Below are 25,147 nucleotides of genomic sequence, written 5' to 3' on the forward strand. Positions count from 1 at the left end.
CTTGTGTTATTTTAATGATCTTATGGTATGGTATATTGGGGTTTGAGATCTGTCACCAAAGGGAAAGATAAACTGTGGACCACTATGACCGGAAGATGAACTGTCAAAATGAACCTCAGCATTTACCTCATGTAAGTATTTTTGAAAGCTTTTTCTACTACATTAATAATCCTGGTCTTTATCGATAGATTATAACGATTTCAATGTTGTATCTAACGATAATAGCCAAAGTATAATTTAGTTAGATCTGTGGAACAAAAGGCTCCATAGGTATTAGGTATGAACTAGTGTGTCTTTTGGATGGTAGGTGTACAAAGAAATGTGAATCAAGAAATAAACAGAGTGTGTTAAGAAATAAATTAGGGTAGATTTGTCACCAGAGGGAGGGATAAATTGCCGACCAAAATGACCCGAAAATGATATGCCAAAATGAGCGTCAGCATTTACCTCATGTGAATCCCTTAAGAAACTGTTTTGGCTAGATTGGCATTTCCTTTCTGCACCGATAGAAATAAAGATTTTAATGTTATAAACAGGGCCCAAGGCCCAACTCACTAAACGTGAGGCCCGGCCTAAGACCCACAATGCTCTAGAGCAGTGCTTCTCAAGTTTAATGATCAGCAGACCCCTTTCATAGACCAATATTCAGTGCAGACCCCTGTGATTAAAGTGACTAGTTGAGCTTATTTAAATAACCCATTGCTAATTAGAGGGGAACATTGCTACTTAAAATATACTGGGTAGGTTAGTTTACGGTGCTGAACTTTTTTTTAAACTTCTGGAGTACAAAAATCAAATGGAACAGACAGAAATAAATAAGTAACAAAATCATAAAAATTCAAAATTGAGCTGGCATAATTTTAATGTACTATTGGGTTTAATTCTTCGTATCTGGGGTCGAATGTCAGGTTTAGTATCTAGACCGCGTCGTTATTTAGTTTTGATGGCTACAGAGATGGAAAAAATAGAAGGTAAGCTGTGGCCTATGGAGGGCTAGGATTTGTTTTTTTAACGAGTGATTGGTATTTACCAGTTTTATTTTATTTTATTTGTTTTTTCAAAATCCTCCACGGACATCTTATCAAAGAACGGCAAACCCACAGTGGGTGCTGAGTTTGGGAAACCCTGCTACTGCTTTTTATACCCATTTTTGAACTGAATACTTTTAAAGCACCATAAAATTAAAAAAATAATAATAAAGAAAGAAAAGAGCATATTGCCCTCCTCCCCGCTCCCACACTACACTTCTGAAACAAGGACAACGTCTGGCATATTCACCCTATTGTCAGTTAGTAATCCAGTACCTTTTAGGAAAATTCACTACATGGAGTAAATACCTGGCAAGTTTAATAACAACGCTTCAACAAATAAGGTTAATTTGTGAGGTCTTGTCTTTGCAAAAATTCGCTTCTCGTAATGTGTGACGAGTTAGATCTTTGTATGTAATATTTTCAAGGCCAGGTTCAGGACATTAGGGGACCCTAGACCAAACGGTTTTGCCCTCAGTAGTCTTACTTTACACACATTCACGGAGAACCAGGAGTGGTGATTTCAGCGGTGTTGAGGTGCTCAATTACTAGTTCAAAATTTTTGTTGGGGTAGAGCATCTCACACCTTAAGTGCTCATAAGAAAAAGCAAATAAATAAAAGAGTAAAACATAATGTTCTCTCTATATATTTTTTTTTCAAATAATGGACTAAAACAATTTTATTCATTTTGAAGTTCTTAAAATTCGGGTGCCAACGGCCACATCCAGTTGGCCAGTTCGGTAATCAGGCCCAGAATATTTATATAACATAATGCTTATAAACATTCTATGTTTTGTCTTTTGTTTGATTTACTGGTTTACCATTAACCAATGTCACGTTTCTTTCACTAAATTGTTACATCATATAAATCTGAGTTCCTACAGACAGAAACTAATGTCATATTTCAGTGGTGCTCAACCCTTTTTTTACAAGAAGGCAGCACCTTATATTGAAATGATTCTCGTGGGCTAGAACATATATACATGTTTAAAAGACATTGTCACTAATCGGTCTTTCTTCTAATTTGTAACATTGAACAAAACAACGGGATACACAGATCATCGTTGCATCCAAATACCCCGGGACCAAAGTGATTACTTCTTGTGGTATCAGTGATTTGTTTTACAATATTTAAAATTATTCGTTACTGAAATAGAAGGCAAGACGCAGATACATCTCAAAGCAGAATTAGTCGATTAATCTTGATCACATGCTTCTCAATTTGAACGGAGCAATTGCTTGTTTGGTGATATTTTTATAGTAGAAATTTTAACCCTCACTCCAGTGGACGAACCCTAAACTCCAGTAGATAGCGTTAATTGTTTTCTTTTCTTCATTCCCCTGAAATGATACAGTCTTACCAATAAAACAGTTAAGTAACCGGACCGAATTCAGCCTTGTCAAAATTAAGCCTTTTCCTGCATTTTAAACATTACGAAAACACATCATCAAATTATCATGTCGTGGCGCGAGTTTCATTGTTGATGACGTCAAGAGCGTTACTCGATCATTGGCTATTATATAGATATATGAAGATTCAACCAACGTTTGAAACTCTAACCATATCTAAATTTATTTATAATTGAGTGATATTTAGAAGAACGTTAATTTTCAATTATATTTTCTTTATTTCTTGCACACAGGAAAAAATTATAATTCTTGCTAAAAGCACTTACAGAACGCATTGAAATTTTTTAATGTAATAAAAGCTAGTATATCATTAGCTCAAGTAATTTGGATGCTTAGTTAGCTGGGATTTGTTTAGTTTTCGACAGTACACACAATAAAAAAACGCATTACATCATGTAATAAATCGATTTTTATTTTGAAAACTAGCTTACTACCCGGCGTTTCCCGGGCGCTTCGCAATGCAACATATTTTTTAGATAATTAAATGTGTGAATTCTATCTAAATGAGGGTAAAAAGTAGCACTCATACCTATCTCTAGACTCAAATCCTCAAAATACTGTAAAGTTTGCTCCTTTGAGAATATCGAAATTTTAACTTACAGAAGCACAGTCGTCATGTGGGGTAGGAATGGTTCCCCAGAGTATTATATATTTTTTAAAAATTATATAAAGCATTAAAAAGGAAGTATGTGGCCGCGAACTTATGGAACGAACTATATAAAAACCGTCTATTGAACTGTGTTATAGAGAAAGAAGTAGGCGTGCACATTTTGGTCACTATCCACGTCAGTTTTTTTTTTTTTTAATTATTTGCAGGCCATGAAAAAAAAAAAAAAAACTCTTGTTTGTACTTACATTAAATAGTTGTTTATATTTTGTTATCTTTTGTTTATATTTTACAAATGCTTGTTGCACATTTTGATACCCTTCTCCGCAGCTTCAAACCGAAGGAAATGTATTTCAACGTTTTGAAATGTAATCTAAAACCTAAAAATTTAAATAATTCAAAATTTTCTAATTCGTAAATTTAACTCAAAACTTGCTTCTAAATACTGTTCTTAGTCCTCCTTTCGGACGCAAGAAGAAATACAATTTTGAGTGAACCCAACCTTAAGCATGCAACATAAAGCTATCTATATGGGAAATAGGTAACTTTCAGATGCATTTAAAGTACTTAATCTCCTGCCCTTATGAGTTATTGATCGTGATAGAGAACGGAAGTCTCATTAAAGATTATAATTTCTTGAAGTTTAAAGAATGAATTATTGCGATTAATGGTTATACGTGAGATAAAAATGTTTCACCTTATCCCTCCACGGTTAAGAGAGTTGCTTCTATTACACTGTTACATGTTCGTTCTTATCTTACAGCATTTCTTCAATGACAGTTGAAATGCTTAGCGGTACTTACAAACTTCTAATATTTTTCAATTGTTTTAATTGTTTGGTGATTTATCTTTCTTTTGATGGAAGTCTTTGTCTTGTTTAATACCTAGTTTTGTTTAAAAGTTCATTAAAAAGACGAAATGACGCATGTTATCACCAAGCAAAAAAATGAAATAAATAAATAAATAAATAAAAATAAGCCATTAAATATTTTAAATTTGAATGTGTCAGAAGATCTATACAACTGTACTCGATGTCAAATCGCGGATATCCCAAATTTGCCACAACGACTGCGCATGATGCGCGCGGACTTAGCTCTTGCTTAAATTAATCGTAAAAATTTTGTCTGTTAACAAATTACTGCGAAACACGGATATCCACACAAGTATTTCATATATTTTCAATTCATAATGTGTTATGTTTGTGAAAAATGCATTAATTTTGAAAATAAGCAAACCAATAAAAAAGTGCTATTTTTCGCTTTCAACTAAAAAGTTGGATGTATCATATTCATATGCGTAAAGTTTCATATAATATGTCACGCAAAATACATTAGTCGTTTAACCCCAGTTTTCGCGCCGACATTTAAAATTTCTTCCCCCCTTAAATATATCAGAACTGAAAAGCAGGGGGAAGGAAATTTCGTATCGACAAAACTTGGGGGGAGGGAGAAAGCATTCTAATCTCATTCATTAATTTGTTTCCCTGCTTAAATATAAACAAACAACAAGGAATCTTAAAACAAAAAGCCCAATGAGCTTAGTCCGCGCGCATGCAGCAGTCGTTTTGGCAAATTTGTGATATCCGCGATTTAACGTCTAGTTGCAACTGTTGGATCTGTTGTAGTCTTTATTAAATTTCATTTCTTAAGACAACTTTTAAATAACTGTTAGATCTGTTCTAACCTTGCAACAGCAGTCAAAGATTAACAAACCCTGTGAGCTGAGAGTGAGTACATAAGAATTTAGGGAAATTAGTGATTTTCAAACTTTAATTTCTCTTGCCCTGGAGGTTGAACTTTTGTATATGTACTCAATGGCCCCCAAAAATATGTATACAAAAAATCATTACCATAGCCCCCCGGGGGACTGTGACAGAACCCCGTTAAAGTACAATTTGGGGAATAAAAACGAGTGGCAGGGGGAGGGTTGTCAAATGGCACGAAAGGCACATCGGTAGGGCACAAGGAATGTGTGTGCGAAATTTCAGCTTGATTCGTCTGTGCTGTAACCCTGTCAAAGAAAACGAAAACTTTTTTGAACAGCGATTTTCTAATGTTAATTCCTCCTCCCCCTGATGGTTCAGGGGATTGTATTTTAGTTTACGTCGTCAGGGGCCACTAGAGATTGAGTACACCAAAAATCAACTCCGAGGGTCTCCATGGGGTTGAGATACAGAGGGGTAAAAATCCCAGAAAACCCCAACTTCTTCTGTCGTGTAAACTGTACTTAGTCGCGTTTATTTTCTTTCGTCTTTCTTGGCGGTGGATTTGCTTTTGTTGGCTGCTGACGTTTGGTTTCCTTGGCGGTAAGCATTTGGTTCTTTTTGGCAGCGTCCCGTGATGCGAAAACTCAACATGCAGATCAGCCGAAGCTTCGGTATTCGCCCCCCCCCCCCTTTTTTTGCTCAAAAAAAAAAAAGCGAAGCTAAGCGAAACTGCCACGTACAAGCATTTTTTTTGGGGGGGGGGGGGGTTCTCATATGTTCCACGAAATTCGACTATTTTGCGTTCTGTTCACTCGGATGTATTTTTAATCCAGGAATGACGACATACCTCTCCAAGACAATGGCAGGGCGCTATCTGTTGGCCCTATCGTTCTTCTCATAACTGCAGTGTATATAGTACGAACCATGGCATTTAAACATTTTTTTGTCCAGTTAGAGCATACTTCAAATGGAAAGACCCAGTACTAGCGGTCTACTTATGTTTTAAAGCATATTAACTTCTGCTTCTCTGAGACATTTAAACTAGTAGATTAGATTTTATACTTTCGTTTAAAGTGCGTATACTTTTTACGCATACTTTTTATACCTACAACGTAAATTACTGTTATCTGTCGAATGCAATCCTTTTCGAAAAAATCTGAAAACCTTATTGAGTTTATCTGAAACCGAGTTTCAGATAAATTCTTAGATCCACGAAGAACTATAAGATCTCTTAGAAGATCTTAGATCTCCGTGGTTTGTGCATGTGCCGAATCGATTTTACTGGTTGATAAAGTTGAGTTCCTCCTTCCTGCAAAGTTTCCGACAAAATAAACATAAAAGAAAAATGTTTATTTTTGAAAGTATCTATGTATTGGAAGTACCACAACATCAAGTATTTTTAGTAAGACATAAATTTAACTTTAGCCCTTGTTGGACAAATCATGTATGGTTTTTAAGAGAATGTTATACGATTTCCCATTGGGGAACTGGGAAAAAAAGATAAATAATAAAGACTTGCGGTGAATTCTATTTTTATAAATTAATGCATTGCCTTAATAGTGGCGATATTCTGAGAACGAGTTAAGACCACGACATCATACGCAGAGTTTTCTGGTGAAGGATAAGGAAAATCTAGGATCGTTAAGTTAATTGAAGTCTCGCGGTACTTCAGAGGTTGTTAACCGGTTGGGCCCTGAAGACAACTCTATCGTTTTTGATCCAGAGCAGGATCCCAGCAATGCCAGATTCAACAGCACTAAGAGGTATTAATTTGATGGAAACTTTGAGAGCACACAACAGATTTCAATCACAGTCGTCACTACTTGAAGAACTCGTGCCAATAATGGCGTAAGTTCTTCCAGAAACGAAGAATAAATCTTCCTTTTTTACGTGAGTGCATGTTTTATTGATATTTATTACATTAAAAATCAGCAAATTTTAAAAAAAGCTTCACACTTTTCTGTCTTAAAGCAAATCTTACACAAAAGAATGAAATATAATAAAAATCGACTTACATTGCGATTTGTCAGTGACTAACTGGAATACACATTACTATCATTTCTCTATTTCCTAGATTCTTGATTGTGCTGCTGGGCTTCAATATTCTGTTCTGGGTCCTTGTCATTTGGTTTCGAATCTTCTTCGGCTGCAGTGTGTGTGGAGCGAGCAGGAGGAATCCATCAGATCGACGAGGAGGGCGTGACTCTCAGCCCGGTCTGGGAAATCCCGCGTTTATTCACGATGAGGTAAGGAATTATGTTAGCAGTTTCAAGGTCACTGCCATTTTATGCCCTCCTAATTATTAAATGACAGTTTCAGAAACTGGTTTTCATTATTCTTTTGCGCACCTTAGTACTCATCTCACTTTCACTTTCTCTACTCCCTTTCTTCCCCTTTCGTTCTTTTCTCTTTCAGTTTACAGATTGTTGATGAAGCCAGTGGTAAGTTTGTCTTTTGTGAATATTTATTGACTTTGTAAATCTCCGCTGTCTCTGAAATTCATTATTGTGTATGTGCAGCTGTTAGATTATTTTAGAAATTATGGTTCAACGGACAATACTGCGCCAGGCAAAGTTTATGTATGATTTATTTTCAAGTTAAGGGAACTTGCCATCCATCTTGAAGGACTTCTAGTAGAGAAAATTTGGAGTGGCTTGCTTGTTTGTTGGACTTCCAGTACAGAGCACCTTCAAGGAACCTGCCCTCTTGTAGAACTTCTAGTGCAGAACTGTCCAACTCTCTGATGGAATCTGTTCTCCTGTTGGACTTCTAATGTAGAATGTGCAGCATGTGCTTTTTAACATGCCTTCTTGTAAGACTTTTAGTGCAGAGCACCTTAGTGAAACTTCGTTCTTGTAAAATTTGTGCGGATCACCATGAGGGAACCTGTTTTCTTGTAGAACTTTTTAGTGCAGAGCACCTTAAAAGAAATCTGTCTTGCCTTATCATAGCAATTCTAGTGCAGAACAACATGGAGGAACCTGTCTCAATTCGTACTACTCAAAACATGAATTTATTTTCGTGTGGCATAGCCCTTAAAGACCATTAATTTGGTTTCAAAAAGCTTTTAAAACAACATATCAGAATTAAAAGGAGAGGAAAAAAGCAATGAAAAAGGGAAATCACTGGCTGTCAACATAATTGGAAAGTTATTCTAGAATTGCCCTCGGAAACAAGGGAAATGACACACCAGGCCGTCATTGAGGGTCTGTTAGAGGTCTGTTGCATCCCCCCCCCCCCCAGGCTTCGAGAAATAAAGTTGTTTCCATACACGTGTTTTCGTTTTTTGTTGTTATAATATGCATTGAATACATCAGTGCGCGGTTAAATGTTGGGTAAAATGCTGAGTATATATTACTAGTGTGTATCACGGGCCAGGACGCGTATAAACTTAAAATCTATTTAAATATTTTTATATAGCGTGGAAAAAGAAAGAAAAGTAATTACAGTGCAAGAACTGTTATTATCATCATTATATGATTATTTTATTGATACGAAGCTTCCATCTGTTTTCTAGAAACTAATATCTGACTATTTGGCTTCAAATTTGCAACAACCATTTGTTATACCGAATGAAGGTGATCGGTTATTTCGGAACGTTCAAGAATATATTTTTCGATTAGTAACATTAAACATAACAACGAGTCATATGACTCAGGTTCACGGGCCACGTATGGTCAGCGGATCATAGATTGGGCACCACTGGAGTACATGTTCTTTGCCCCCCCCCCCCACCTCCTGGAAAAATTTGAAATGACGGGCCTGTGCCCCTCAATACTAAGAAACACTGCTATAAAGCAAGCTGAAGATTTTTTTAGGGGACAAGGTTTAAATACTGAGTTTATTTAACCCAGGGAAAACAGAAGATTCAGTATTGCCAGCTGACTGAAGGTCATCTTTATCAAAGTATATAATTCATATACTAATATTTTATTTTATTTTCACTATATTTTTTTTCAAAATTCAATTTAAAAAAATGACAATTATAGTGAAGGTATTATTTTAGGTTATAAGGTCAAGTAAAATATTATTACGAGTATGCAGGCTTTTTCATAGAATTTAAAATTGGTGGAAATTTGATGTGTTTTTGCAATGTTAAACGAATCATACTGTGAAGAGTTTATGACTTTTAAACTTCATTGATCTTTCTCCCTATTTCTTAATAATAATCTTATCAAAATGTTTTATTAGCTTATACCCTTAAAAAAGACACAAGAAGCTTCTTTATCTTCTCCTTATCTGTCCTGTCCTTTTTTTCCTGAATTTGATTGCTCAAAATATCATTTTTGCTGAAATCTTTCTCAGAAAACATGCACCAGAAGAAAGGATGGGTGCCTTTTTCCAACACGGAATTGGCCGATATGAAATTTATTATTGAGATTGTGCAAGCTTATAGATAGACAGCTATGCCAAATTTCGGCGGGTGTGTGACAAATGGATTGTGGTTAATTAATTGTAGTAACGAAATTTTGGCAGTTTAATTCGATGAATCGATAAACTTATTTTCCAGAAAAGGTACTGGATTTTAGAATATAGAATTGGAATAAAATTTTTCAAGGTATGAAGTCATTTTTATAAATAGTGCACTAAATTAAGTAGCTAAGATGGCTCTCTCTTTGAAACTTTTTTCCTTAGAAATGTGGATTTAATTATTTACTAAACAATAATGTTTTGGTAATTGGGAAAGAGTTAGGATAGGGATACATTGATACTTCCCGGCTTGTTTGCTTTTTGTTTTGGTGAAAACAGGAAATTACATATTGTCTTGGCTGCTCTTTACGTTCGGAGTTAACATTGTAATGCAACTTTTAACGTTTTTCATTGACTTGATACATTTATTAGGCGGATTATTCTGCATCTCAGTGGAGCTTATGGAGTTTCATGATAGTTGGGGAATTATCTTTCATTTTAATGGGACTTTTAATGCAAATTAATGGCTTGTTTTATTTATTTGGCATTTTTTTTACAATATCTTTTAATTTTGTTTAATGAATTTTTTAACGTTTTAAATGGCTTGATATTAAGCGAGTTATTTTTTATCTAAATAGAGCTTTTAATGCTGTTCAGGTTAGTTGGCGAATTATCTTACATTTTTTATGGGACTTTTAATGCTAATGCTAATTAATAGTATTATTTATTTAGCAGAAGATTTTTACAATATATTTCAATCTTGTTCAATGGAACTTTTTGCGTTTTTAATGACTTGATGTATTTTTTGGGCGAACTATTTTGCATTTCAATGGAACTTTTAATGGTGTTTAATTTAGTTGGTATATTATCTCACACTTCTACGAGAATTTTAATGCTAACTAATGGCTTGTGTTTTACTCATTTGGAAGATTACTTTACAATATGAGTGTATTATTTAAAATTATTAAAATGTTTTTTGATGACTGAATTTATATATTTGGCATATTATTTACATTTTTATGGAACTTTTAACCTTCTTCAAGGGCTTTTTATAATTTAAAAGCTCTTTAAAAGACTAAATAATGTGTGACATCGCCCAATAAGTGATTTTCTTACAACTTTAATCTTATAAATAAAATGTAAACGACTGTAGAAATATTTTTAAATCGTTAATTTCTTAAAAGTGAATATTTGAAATACTACTTCTTTTTCCATTGCTTATGAAATTAATTTGTAACGTTTATGCCTTATTAGGTGCATTATACCTGGTAAATTTGACGCTTTTTATTGACACCCAAGCAGTTGCAGAAATTTTTCTACCCCCCCCCCCTATTGATTTGTTCGTTACGGGGGGCGGGGGGGGTCATTCTTCGGCATAATCCCCTTAAAATTGTAGTCTATATCTGCCCCCGGGTAGAGTCTTAGCATGAAGTCAACTAGGAAATCATTGGCTTCCAACAATGCTATATATCTATAATATTGCAAATGTCTCCCGACACTATAGTTGAGGCAAACCTTACCTGGAAGCATTGTGACTGCTACGCCGATCCTAATCACAGCATTGCGACGCTGCCAGGTTAGGTTTCTCCCAACTGTAATCAATAATTGTTTTCAATCTTTTGAGGTTTATGTTCTAATGTTTCATCGATATTTTATTCGCTGTTTAACAGTGCAACGCAAATTAAAATGAAAAAAATAGAATGATTTTTTCCCTGTCAGATGTCCAAAATCGGAGAAGTAGACACTGAACCACACGAATCTTTCACATCATCCTGCTATTTTTATCCTAGCTATCAAAACTAGATTGTAACAAAAACCGAACGTAAGATGTTAAGAGCCATTATTTTGAAGTTCAGACAAGGTGTGGCAGTGACCATTTTTGATTTTTATAATTTTTTTGTATGTCAAAGTAGGTCATGAGAAGTGAACATTCTGAAATTTTTAGCCTTCCAAAAAATTTTTTTCGCTCGTTAAAAATTCCCAAAGTTTGACGTTTTGCAGCGCTTTTTAGAAAAATTCTAAAAGTCGCGTTTCAGTGCGCTTTAGCTCTTTACAGAAACACCACCCCACGGTTATGTTTATATTTATTGGTTGTACTGTATCTCGTGATGATGACTTCATAGTTATTTTGGTTGGGGGTTGTTGCTTTCTTCAGATAAGGGGTCGCAAAGTATGGATTTTATCCGTTTTCGCGCAAGTTGAACCTGCGTTATTTCCCCCAAAAAGCCACCCCCCGAAAAAAATGTAACATATACTGAAAGTTTATACTATGAAGAGAGTAAATGGCACAAAATTTGTTTGAGGTTTAATTTTTTTTAGGAGAAAAATACCCTGATATTTTTCAAATTATCAAAAATTGTGCTTTTTTGATCGCAATAAACTCAAAACAGCATCACTAGGAAAAAAAAAAACCTTTTATATATTATGGTACCTGGCTATGTGTAAAACATCATGAAAAAGAAAGCAGCATGGGATCTCTTCTTGTTTTCCAGAAAATAATTTTTTTTTGTAGCTCATTTTATGCGTTTTCTCGTACGTAAAACATGTGTCCAATATGCAGATTAGATCTTCTAAAACTTTAAGGATGTAGTATGAATGTATATATGTGTGTATAGAGAAAGAAAAAGACTAGTAATACTTTATTTTTCTGATTTTTACAAATTGATGGTATTTTAATTGCAGGTAATTCAGAAAACGATAAATCCATATTATATATATATATATATATATATCATGAACAATATCTGCTTCACTTTCCTCTAAATGTCTATTTTCTATGCCATCTTCAAATACCTCTAAAATTCTGTCAGTTCTTGATAAATCAGTATTATTCGCTTTTTCTTGCTTGGGATATCAGCTAAAAACAGGTTTGAATTTGACTTTTTGTCAGATATTCGTTCGGTTGGGATATTTTTATGTCTTCAATCATCTCTGTTCTCATTGCATGTTCTACTTGGTCGGACGTCTGTTTTCTGCCGGTTTTTTACCATAAAGGAACTTTTCATAAAGAAATTCTATTTGTGTACTTTTACGAGTTGGGAGAGCCCACCCCTCACATGAGATTTCCAAAATGTTTTCTTCTTTGTTTTCTCTTTTGTTGCAGAACACGCAATGAGAATAGAGATGATTGAAGACATAAAAATATTCCAACCGAACGAATATCTGACAAAAAGTCAAATTGAAGCTGCTTTTAACCGATGTACAAAGGAAAAAAAAAGCGGATAATACTGATTTATCAAGAACCGACAGCCTTTTAGAGGTATTTGAAGATGACATAGAAAAAAGGCATTTAGAGGAAAGTGAAACAGATATTGTTCATGATATTTCTTCCATTGCTACGGACATAAATAAGAAAGAATTATTTTGGGATTGATACGATAAATCTATATATATATATATATATATATATATATATATATATATATATATATATATATATATATATATATATATATATATATATATATATATATATATATATATATATATATATATATATATATATATATATAATATATAATATCGATTTATCGTTTTCTGAATTACCTGCAATTAAAATAACATCAATTTGTAAAAATCAGAAAAATAAAGTATTACTAGTCTTTTTCTTTCTCTCTACACACATATATACATTCTTACTACATCCTTAAAGTTTTAGAAGATCTAATCTGCATACTGGACACACGTTTTACGTACGAGAAAACGCATAAAATGAGCTACAGAAAAAATTATTTTCTGGAAAACAAGAAGAGATCCCATGCTGCTTCTTTTTCATGATGTTTTACACATAGCCAGGTACCATAATATATAAAAGGTTTTTTTTTTCCTAGTGATGCTGTTTTGAGTTAATTGTGATCAAAAAAGCACAATTTTTGATAATTTGAAAAATATCAGGGCATTTTTCTCCTAAAAAAAATTAAACCTCAAACAAATTTTGTGTCATTTACTCTCTTCATAGTATAAAATTTCAGTATATGTTACATTTTTTTTCGGGGGGTGGCTTTTTGGGGGAAATAACGCAGGTTCAACTTGCGCGAAAACGGATAAAATCCATACTTTGCGACCCCTTATCTGAAGAAAGCAACAACCCCCGACCAAAATAACTATGAAGTCGTCATCACTAGATACAGTACAACCAATAAATATAAACATAACCGTGGGGTGGTGTTTCTGTAAAGAGCTAAAGCGCACTGAAATGCGACTTTTAGAATTTTTCTAAAAAGTGCTGCAAAACGTCAAACTTTGGGAATTTTTAACGAGCGAAAAAAAATTTTTGGAAAGCTAAAAATTTCAGAATGTTTACTTCTTATGGCCTACTTTGAGATATAAAAAAATTAGGAAAATCAAAAATGGTCACTGCCAAAATTTCCGTTTTTTGTCTGAATTTCAAAATAATGGCTCTTAAGTAGCAAATTTTTCGTGAACGAGCTTCCCTCTTCTTTGTAAGGTAGAAAAGGAAGAAGTTTGGCGACACTGGAATATAGGAAAATATGATTTTGTGCTTGTCAGATATCTAACCAAACGGTCAGTAGTATGTTGCAAGACTGAAGAATATTGATTGTAAAATTCAGTTACTATGTTTTCTTTTTTTTGGTAACTTGGCAGAGTCAAAAACCAAGTTAACCTGAGGTGTGATCTCCATCTCTCAAGCCCCGTTTAAGGCTACGGACCTTCACGGTGAAACTAGGAAAAAGAAATCTACTATCTAGCTGTTACATCAGGTTCGAAGATACTTATTCTGGCAACCATGTAAAACCAGGACTGTGGAGTCGGAGTCGGTGTCGGACTTATCCTGTATTTAAGGAGTCCGAGTCGAATGTTGAAATCGGAGGCTTTAAAAATCCGAGAGTCAGAATCCGAGTCGGCCATTTTCCTTCCAACTTCACAGCCCTGCTTAAAGTGCTTAGTGCAGCTGCAATCAAAATGTTAAACCATCATCCTGAGAGCACAACAAATCGTGGCAATGTTGTAGGGATGTCACTACGAGTTAGAACTGTCATAACCACAAAGTGATAGAATTGTGACACCTTGCAGGAGTCACGCTAAGACGCATTTGTGATACATTTCACATAACTTCAGTGTGACGTCGCTGCAACAATCTGTTACCAGTCACTTTATGACGTTGTGGAGATATCACTTCGATGTTAGTTTTAGACACGGACTGACACAAGTAAGTTCCTAAAACCTGTTCATCATTTTATAATGACGTTTCGTGACCATCCTGTTACTAGGATTCTTATATGACCGTCACTCGACTTTCGCATAAGGCCATAAGGGTCTGTCTCGTTTTAGTTACTATTCTGTTAGTACAGAGGGTAGGTAACGACTACAAAGCAGCACAGAGCCATAAAAGTGGAGAAGCCAACTACACTGTCAAAACTACGGGTTGCAGTTGGCACCTTTTAGAGCGAAACGTTCTAGCACAGAGGTGTCGTTGTCACTTATGGCATAATTGAGGATACCAGATGGGTCCTAATGGCACTCATAGTAACGGCGTAGGGTGCCATACGGAACCAAATGACACCTTCAAGGTTGCTAGTGGTGTGCCACAAGGACCCCAATGGCACTCTGAAAGGGATCTCTTGTGACTCACTGGTGCTACAAATTTTATCCTAAAAGATGCTGTATGCAACCTGCAGTTTTAATAGTAAACAGACGTACGAGAATCGTAAGTCTGACTGATCCCTTTTACGCTAAATTCACTTTTATAAATTGAATTTGCAGGACGAAGATCCAGCGCGGACGCGGCCAAGGCCTTACACAATCACGGAGAGGATGGAATCTCCACCTTCATACGAAGATGCCATCAAACAGGAGCAATTCGGATTTCAAATACCCACCGCAAGCACGGATGCACCACAGAGGTATTTCAGCTTTTCTTTAGTGGTAACTTTCCGTGGTAGCGAATTCTGGTTATGGAAATATACAAGCAACTTAGCAATACTGGTTAGTTTAAAATTTTCAACAATGGATTCGAATTCATTTGCTCTACATTCGGGGCTTCAGTGGTCTAAGCAATTGCTTTCCACACTTGAGGCGATGGGTTCGACTCCCACCCTCGCTCCGGATGTACTTTCCCTTCTTTGTGCTGTAAATTCTTTCATGTGTTATTTACCAGATGATAACATTATGTACTATATGGAATAAAATATATCAAGGGAGGCGAAACACTTAGATTGTAGTCCTCATCAAACAAAAAAATGCAATAAGCACGAAGAAGAAGAAGAATTGTCTTTCATTTGCTTACTCAAACCCTAGACATTTGCGAAAATGTGCATCAACTTATATAATTTGATGAGAGCTGGTTTTTGACCTGCAATTTGAAATATGTTGAGACCGACGTTTTGTAATTTTCAAGAGTTGCTTTCTGACCTTGCACAAACTCCAGATTTCGTGTTCATTAGCAGTTACATCAAGCTGACACATCTGTGGATTGACTTGCAAAACCTGATTTTATCCACTCAATAGGTTAATGATCGGTGTGTCAAAAATCAACTCCCTCCAGGAGTGGAGAGGGTTAATTATTGGACCCCTTCTCTCAATAATATCCCACACACTTCTCATCCTTAGATGTATTAGTTTTGCATGTATATTTTTGAAGACCTTAGTAAACTTTCCTTTTGTTTTTTTGGGGGAAACCAAAAGCAAAACTACTAATCAATTTCTGTAAAAAAAAAAAAAAAAAAAAGCAGGAAGGTCTTTATCCGGCGTCAAAATGTTAGCTGAAAATGGCATTCTTTGTTGTTGTTGTCTTGTTCACTGGAATAGTACGGTGGAATCAAACTGATCCGAAAGTATCCAAAACAGCCTCAGCCACATCTATAACTTCCGAGGAATAGAGGAGTTGATGTGGGGGATCAGGATGGATTTTGAAGAGCTTCGCCAAAATGGCAGGGCAGTAAAAGATATGGTAGGAGCGGAGTTCAATGTCTGTGCTGTGAGGACAGCTCTTATAGCTTCGATGACCATCGGGATAAAGCCTCATTCCCGTGAAGTGTTTGGTCCTCAACCTGGCAAATATTACCAGAGCCTCCAAAGAGGTTGGACTTCTGTCTGTGGGTCCGCGGAGAAGGTATTTTATTTCCCTTTTACTACCCAAAAGATAAACCAGTGGAGGCATGTGCCACTCTTGGAGTTATCGGGCAGGTGGGGCTCAAGCCCCCCCCCCCCCCTTAGAAATTAGAAATTCCTTGCTGTTGGTACTTTTTCTTTGCAAAAATGTAAAATCATTAATTCATCAGTCATTAATGAATAAGTTATTAAAAATTTCAAATTTTAATAACTCTAGTCTGTACTGAAATCGGTTTCCATAGGGAATTTTTTACTGATAAACCATAAGGAGAATATTTGAGCCCTCCCCCCTTTAAATTTTGCATATGGGCACTTATGCTTTCGTCAAATTTGCATTTTGTTTTCTCCACAGCCACAGCTTTCAAGACATACTGTTTTAGCCCGTTTATGTAGTTGAGTACTACATTGAGAATACAGCTTTTTGGTTTCTCAGGGAAACTCCTTTCCGGATTTATTTGATTGCTTAGCTACTTCTTTTCATTACTGGACATCGCTTTGTCTTCAGGTACATGACTTAATCGGATCTCCTCGAACAAAATCTCATATTTGTCCATGAGAACAAGTAGAATACTTTAAGAAATTTTTTGTTTATAACTTATAAAATTCATAAGTTTCAAGCCTTTTTATTTAATAAAAATACATTTGAATCTCTACATTTAAAGAGAAAATAAATCTGAACTTAACTCAAACATTCGAGATAACAGAATAACGTAATACCGAAGAAATAAATATTTATTTCCTTTTCTTTTTCCCATTTTAACGAAAGCCATACTCACAAAAATTATAATGCATCAGCTAATCTGAATTAAAGTTAAAAAAAAACCCCTTAAAATCGGTTTTTATAACAATTAAGTATTGTGCATTCATGAGGAGAAGACACTTCGGAACGCCTTCCCGAAAGCTGAGCTAATTTTAGCGCGGGGGTGATCGCTACCGCTTGCAATTGAGGCAACCCTGACTTTGGCGGGCATTTAAATTTGCGAAAATGTCTTTGTGTTCTTTCCTTTCGTTTCTAGCTTCGCGTAATTGTCGTCTACGGGGAATCTTTACCTTTTAAACTGAAAATTTCAGAACTATAAACATTGTATTAAAAAAAAAAGGGAAGGTATTTTGTTTTCCGAATGAAACATTTCTATTAAAGATAGGCTTTCTGAATTTTGAACGATATTCTTTTAAACACTAATGTCCTATATTCGAAATTGCAAGTGCGCTGATTAAAAAAAAAGGGGGGGGGGGCAGGAAAATTTCATTGCCACACAGACTGTGGCATTGAAATGCTTAAGGATTGCGTTCTTTTTGAAGACTTAGTATCTATCTTTATCTCCCTCTCTTTTTTCTTGAGGGGGGGGGAGGTGACTCAGCAGCTCTTAGGGGCTGGGTCTTTGATGCATCTGTATGGATTGTACAAAATTTCAGATCATATAGAGTGGATATACAGTCAGTAGATCTACAGTAGCAGTTAGTTTTTAAAAAATGCTGAAAACATTTTTCAAACAAAAGTTGCTCCAACCCCCCGAAAAAAAAATAAAACCTGGTTGAACCAAAGGCGGGGACTGGCCAATTGTTCCAGAAAAGATTTACATGTGAGAAATAAAAGTAAATGAGAGAAAAAAAATCAATTTGAAATATATTAATGCAATTCACTATTAAAATCCTTATATATTATTTCTGTAGACTGTTTTTGGTTTCTACGCGAGATTTTCCTCAATTCTTGATCGATTTCTTTGATTTACACCTTATTTTAAAGCTTATCGTGCAGGCTACTGACGAAAAATAGACCCACGGTCTAAAAAGTGTTTTTTCTGTAAAAAAAACCTGTTTTAAAGAACTAGAATGAGGTTTTCGGTTAAATTTATAACTTTAACTTGCACCGTAACCGGCAGAGCTGAATAGCTTGATCGGCAGAGCGTTCGACTGATAACCAGGAGAATGCGTGTTCAGGCCCATGTTCGGACAATCTGCATCACAAAAATTAGAGAAAGATCGCGCATTACATGAACACGTAATAACAAATATGAGAGAATAGATGAGATGGAAACGCTCCTTGCTGTTGTGGGAACTTGATGCAACATGGAGCTTAATTGTAAGGCTTTTTTTTTTTTTTTTTTTTGGTTTTTAAAGTTTTGGCTCCGGTAAGAAAATTAAAGCATAATGTAAGCGAAAATATAAGTATCAGGTTTAAGATTTCAGACTACAATGGAATTGTTTTTTGTTCAGAAAAAAATAATAAATCGTATATTGAAATATAGATTCTTCTAATAAGTTTTTGACTCTTTTTACAAATAAAAAAAATACTACTTCAATTTGAAGGGTAAGATATATATTTTTTCTTCTTTTTGCAAAAAAACAAATAGCCTATCACATTTTTACTACATTCGAAAAGCTACGCATAAAAAAAGAACTTGGTTCAAATTATTTTGTACTTTAACCGTGCTGTTATATGATGAACATGTGCTGCCATCTATGCCATAACGGTTCAAACAGCCTGCGATAACAAATTGTAAAAATTTTCAAAAATAAAAACACTTCTCTTCAGTATCGTATCTTATATATTATTTCAGTGGATTATTTTTCTGTTAGTATGCGAGATCTTTCTTATCTCTTGAGGAAATTCCCCCCTCATTTTAAAAATTATATGCCGGCTAATAATAGCCGAAAAATAGACTTACGATCTAAAAATCAAGTTTTCGGAAACGCTCCTTGCTGTTACAAAACCTTGATGCAGCCTGTAGTTCTTATGCAATTCTTTTAAAGCAAAGTTTTAATAAAATTTTCCAATTGTTTGCGTCGCTTTCGGCAAGGAAAAAAAATTAAAATCAACATGTGTGTGTGTGTGTGATTTTTTTTAAAATAAAGCTCAAAAGCACTGAACTTAATTGTTCTGTTAAGTTTTTTTCGGTAGAGCGTTCGGCTATAAACTATATGTACTTCGGGCAAGCTCCGGCTGTCCGACATAATAGCAAATTTACATTAATATCACGCATTACATGTACTCATAACATACAACAGATAACACACATAATAAAATAAATGCAGTGGGAATGCTACTTGGTGTTTCGACTCCTTTATGCAGGCTACAGTTATCATTCAGATAAGTTTACTGTTAATCGAAGGGTGTTCTTCCTCTTTTTTAAAGCTTTGACTCTGTCCAGACCACTAAGCATAATGTAAGCATAAAAAGAAGTATTAGATTTACCTCAAGGGAATCCTTTTTGTAGAGAAAAACATTTTCATTGTATGCTGAAATGCAGATTTTTCTAAAAGCAGTGTTCGACCTCTTGTACAAATGAAAAAATACTACGCCAAATTGAAACTACGAGTTTCACCCTGTAAACCTTTAATTATTTATTCGAATACGATATAAAACATTAAAATTATTACCAACTTCATTAGTAAGAAATCATTTTCTACTCCTCTGCTTTCGGCTGAAGAAAAAGAAAAAAATACATTTTGTCTACGTTCGAAAAATTACACTTAAAAAACGGACTCAGTTCAACTGGTTTTGGTTTTGAATTTTAAGGAGCTTGCTATAGGAAATTGTTCAGTATTCTAAAATAAAAACACTTATTTTCAATCGAATTTATTACTATAATTAAATTCCATTTTGTACGAATAATTTTAAATCGTATCATGCTGGCTAATGACAAAACATAGAAGCATTATCTTATTATTTTTTTAGGCAAAAAGCTTTTTTTGCTGTTTTTTTATTACGCATTCCTTCAATGAATAGCATTTGAGAAGGAAGGCGCAATCGCTAGGTTGTTGGAGTGTCGTGCTACTTCGAATCCGAGCCAATAAATATCTCTTTAATGTTTCTTTTTTTCCGTCAGATGCTCACATGGGCAGGACTGTATTTGCCACAACCTGTTTTTTCACATGCAAATTATTGCTTTTTCACGAGACAATAAGCCACAATTTTAATAATATTTATGTTTGCATTGAAAATACTTTTTTCGGTTCTTCTTCATGATGTTCTTTCTTTGAAATTTGCAAAGAGCGAAATGCCTTATAAAACAATTCGAAACACACAGTGCGGAGTTCCGCACGGGTCGACTAGTCAAGATTATTTCCCTAAGTATTGCATGAATGTTAATGTTTAGAAATATGTAATAATTTTCGGTGCGTTATAAAAAGTGACTTTGGTTGGAATACTGTTTTAAAATTATAGGTTCATCGGTAGGGCCGTCTTAAGAGATGACGACTGCCCCCAGGGCGAATATTTGCCAGCGCGGGGGGGGGGGGGACGCTAACCAACTTCGTTTCTGGGGGGGGGGGGCAGAAACGAAGTTAGTTATAACACTTCAGTACACAGTAGCTTAACGTCCACACGGATTGTCCATAAAGGATGTTACACTTCACCTTACCCTCGTCACATCTCACGCAATGTTCGATGAACATATTACTATAACGAACACTTTTATTTGGACCAAAAATGTGTGAAGTCACATTTCATGTAATCCCCTCCTTTCCCCTTGAGACTAACTGTCAGAAGTTCATGAAACCCGAACCCTCCCTCCCTACCCCTTTCAAGTGTGACATCATTTGTGAACGGCTCCTTAGATTTGCTCTAAGTCACCAAAATCGCACTAACAATTCTTTTAAGGGAAAAGACCAGCTCCCCCTCCCCCCCTGAATAGCGCTAGTCACAATATTTTTATGATCATGTGTGTTTTTAACAAAGAATCATATCGCATCCCGGCAAGAAAGTGACACAATTCAAAATTTGGGAAAACCGTATCGGCTATTGATTTAAAATCTAAATTTAATGCTCTTTCTCGACACAAAAATCGCTAAGTTAGCTCACCTAAATGGTGCGAGAGGGGGAGGGCAATGTGCGGTATGTTGAACAACTGAATAGGTTGACTATAGCAATGTTTCTTGCTAAAAATTACGCCTTTTACATTCAGAGTCAAGGACGGATCCAGAGACTATTCAAGGGAGGGGGCGATTGATTTCACACCCTTACCCTTTTTATATATTCGCAAAACTCCGCCACCTCCCTTCCAAACACCATGAAAGATCGTCTCATTTCAGTTATTTTGGGAGGAGGGGGGGAGGGACTTCCTTCTCTACAAAATTGCGGAGGAGTGTACCAAACCCCATCCCTTACCTTAACGCCATCAAAGGTGACCCATAATAGTTTCTCTTTTTTTTTTGTGGGGGGGGGACTTCAATTTTAGAAACTTTCCTGAAAAGAGCCCTTGAACCCTATAAGCCTATTTAATATCACTAAAACGTCTAAAATTGAGTTTTTGGAACTTCGTTTTCGTACGCTTTAAATGTGCGTGGTTAAAAATAAAGTGCCTAGAAATTTAAATAGTAGTTCAATACTTTTTCATACTGTCTCTACATGATTACATCAACCCAACATTTTTTACAAAATATTGACTGTTTGAAATGGGCCGAAAATGAGGTGACAGAGAAATATTTTGAGAAAAATTTGAAATTAAAGTTGTCGTCATTTTCTTTTTTTATTATTTTTTCAGTGCAGTGATAGTTAAAAAATCGTTTGGTATCAATTTTTGCTTGTTTACTTCATAAATTCTACGTATTATTTTCAAAATGGCTTGAATTCGCAAAGTAAGAACAAACGCAATTCCAAATTTGTATTAATTCTTTATGATATTCGAAGTAAAACAGTTCGACATATTGCAAAAGTAGTTCATTTATCCCATACTACTGTGTAATACTTTAAAAAAAAACGCTTTAAAGAAGAAAATTGGATCGAAAATAAGGTGAGAAATGGTTGACCAGCAAAGTTAACAAAATGCTATCAGAGATTTATAATTAGAAAATGCGTGAAAAACCCACGTTTGAGTTCTGTGAAAGTTTCAGCATAATAGAATGAAACATTTTGGTTCCAATTTCACCTGTGTGAAAAACAGAAAGTTTAGGATTTCCTTTGCAAAATAAATGATAAATTAACCCGAAACGTATAGAAATAAACTGCAAATCTTAAAATGCTTTTAAGTCAAACAATTGTCTTTGTAGCACTTTTTTTTCCCGAGAGAGAAGGTGGGAGGTGATTTCTTAGAAAATTATAGAACACTCGTTTTCTTCCAGCGCGATAACGATGGCCAACTGGCAACCTTTCTCAGTGTTGGTCTGAAGCCTCATCCCCAAAAGACGCATATAGAATCTTCCGATACCACGTGTTGGGGGCGTGGCCAAGCTCAACTGCTGAAAAACGGACAATAATTTTATGTATCTGAACAGGATTGGTTACGTCTGTAAAATTCCTGTCTCGGCAAGGAAAGGAGGTGCACGAAATAAACGAAAGACGACCGCGAGATTTCCTTGGAAAATTGAAGATCTCCGAAAGCGTGCATAGTTAAACAAAACGAAAACCAGTATTTAAAAAAATGACAGGAATAATGAAACTTCCAGGTTAAACACGGATGAGGATTCTGAATTGAGGGGATAACATCCATTGAATCATCATCATATTTACATTTAATTCTATTTGGAACTATTCAAACACAATCTAGAAAATAAAAAATTTTTGAAAAAAAAAAATAGAACCGACTTCAAAATTGCTCTAAAAAGTGAAAAATAATTTTATTCTTTAAACACCATCGATAATACTTTTAAACATAATTTTTGAAGTTGGCGCAAAAACGATCGATAAAATCATTCACAGCCATAACTCAACTACAAGTATAAATTTTACCAGGTCCAGTTTCTTCACTACCACATGCATTACGCATTGATGACAGGATATTTGAGTAACGATATAACTGTTTCGTTCTTAACTTTGGATGATTTTTTGATAAAAATATGAACGAAGCATGGTTACAATGGATTTCACTTTTTGTTTTTGCGCCAACTTCAAAAATTATGTTTAAAAGTATTATCGATGGTGTTTAAAGAATAAAATTATTTTTCACTTTTTAGAGCAATTTTGAAGTCGGTTCTATTTTTTTTTTTTCAAAAATTTTTTATTTCATTCTTTTTAGTGTAAATGTAGATATTTCAGTAAAAGTAAGAAGTTACCTAGTAAGAAGTTCGGCTCTATATCACTGTATTGCTTTAGAAAAGCCTTTATTCAAAATTATCATTACAAATACTATTAATGTTACTGTTATATGGCACCAAACTTTTATAACAATGAGTTTCATATTGTCGCGTAGATGAAGATAGCGAAGACAATGTGAAAGCCAAATGAAGCGAATACTCGTTATTCTCAACTCGAGATCTTTATTCAGAACCACGAATGAACGTTACATCTCCTTATATACAACTTGAGAAAGTGCTGGAACTTTCCAGACTTGGAAAGATACAGACATTAATAGAACATTCGAGAAAATACGGGAAACAGTAGAAACAAAATTTTAGTAAAATTCACTTTATCCTAATCGAGATTTGAACCCGGGTCGCTCGTGTGGGAGGCGAGAATTCTACCACTGAGCCACTGTTATCCACGAATGAAAAGTGCGAACTTCGCTACAATATCATTTTAATTGCATAAAATTTACTGTTTTTTGCCCATAACTTTTTTTCTAAAGAACAAATATGGTCAAACAAAGTAATGGGACCTAAGTTGAGCCATCCCCTATCCATTAAAAAAAGAATCATCAAAATCGGTTCACTAGGTGAGACGCTATGAGTGGACAAACAAAAAAAAAAACATACATACGGTATGAACTGATAACCGCCTCCTTTTTGAAGTCGGTTAAAAATTGAAAAATCACGGTAAATGAACACGAGGAATCAAGACCACGTGTCCTAATTTTCTCTGAAAATACTATCTGTTTTTTAACACTTCAATCGCTCTGAATGGTGTAATTTATCTTTTCAGATCTGAACTTTCGAGTCTTCAAATTCTTCAGAATCAGACTGAAAGTGAACCAACTGTAAGTCACAGAGAGGGTGCTGCAATCCAATCAAGCTCTACTGCTTCAAGTCAGGCGCCTACAGACCCGAGAGATATCGCATCTTGTTCGCGTGTGCACACGTATCCAGCTCGCCAGTTGTCCACCATCAGTGAAGAAAATGACGACTCACTGCCAGTCACAGTCATTATTGACAATATTGGTGTCCAAACAGCCAGACTCTTAGGGGATTCATTGGATCCAACGATCAAATTAACGGACGGAGAGCAGCTGATAGATCATTCGAAATGTTGACCACAACGGAGAGAACTTTCTCTGTGTACAATATAGTTTTGAAAGCAGATTGCTAATTGTAAAAAGAAAAAGATTATTGTGACTGAAATAAAGGTTTTAAGTACATGTCGGATTATGACCTGCGATTTTTCAAAAGTGTAGGTATCGCTCATGGTAGACTAATTGCGGGAGGATAATGAAAAATCATTGGCGATTAAAGACAATACGAAAATAATGCGGAATAAAATGTCAGCTTTGTTCAAAGATTCATCTGGTGTATTTAATTTAGGGTTCAAGATGGATCCTCAACAAAACTAACACTGAAACGGCGAATGTAGAAATCCTGTAATCGAAAACGCAGCTTTCACAAAAATTATAACATTTTTTTTTCTTTAACGAAATTATGAAGTTATTAATGCAAAATAAATATATTTCAGTTATTTTTTTCCCAACTGCATAGTAATTGCTAAAGAATCTACATAATTTTTTGAATAATTAAAATAATATACACGGAATAAAAGAAGAAAACTTAATGTATGCTTTATGAAGATGTTGTGCAGCAAGTATAATACAGCTTGACTCAAATAGAGAAAGAACCTATTCGTTGGAGCAATTCCCAAAGTCTGGAAAAAGTTTCGTTTTAGCCCGACTAACAATGTAAATCATTTTGCAAGAAGTTAGGTCTATTCGTACACCTATTTATACATATATGATCAACTATGCATTCTCTTCACAAAGCTGTTGAGTAGTTCTTGAGGAAACAGGTAATTTATCCAAACAGGTAATTTCTTCGTGAAACACGTACACTAG

The 25,147-nt window shown here is 35.0% G+C and overlaps 1 protein-coding gene across 1 annotated transcript; it reads left to right on the forward strand.

The window, feature by feature from the left end:
* Window positions 1-24,457, forward strand: LOC129230010 (uncharacterized). The gene is made up of 4 exons (XM_054864395.1): window positions 1-131; window positions 6,826-6,997; window positions 14,886-15,025; window positions 24,031-24,457. The coding sequence occupies exons 1-4, from the start codon at window positions 109-111 to the stop codon at window positions 24,356-24,358; spliced, it is 663 nt and encodes a 220-aa protein (XP_054720370.1). The 5' UTR covers window positions 1-108; the 3' UTR covers window positions 24,359-24,457.
* The last annotated feature ends 690 nt before the right edge of the window (window positions 24,458-25,147 follow it).

Source organism: Uloborus diversus, chromosome 9 (assembly GCF_026930045.1).
Source record: "Uloborus diversus isolate 005 chromosome 9, Udiv.v.3.1, whole genome shotgun sequence".
In the NCBI taxonomy this organism is placed as follows: domain Eukaryota; kingdom Metazoa; phylum Arthropoda; class Arachnida; order Araneae; family Uloboridae; genus Uloborus; species Uloborus diversus.

Excerpts from the sequence above, each read along its gene's own strand:
- LOC129230010 (XM_054864395.1), top strand. The coding sequence starts at position 109 with ATGAACCTCAGCATTTACCTCAT. Across the intron at positions 132-6,825 it reads AACCTCAGCATTTACCTCAT|ATTCTTGATTGTGCTGCTGG; the intron begins GTAAGTATTTTT and ends TCTATTTCCTAG. Across the intron at positions 6,998-14,885 it reads CCGCGTTTATTCACGATGAG|GACGAAGATCCAGCGCGGAC; the intron begins GTAAGGAATTAT and ends TTGAATTTGCAG.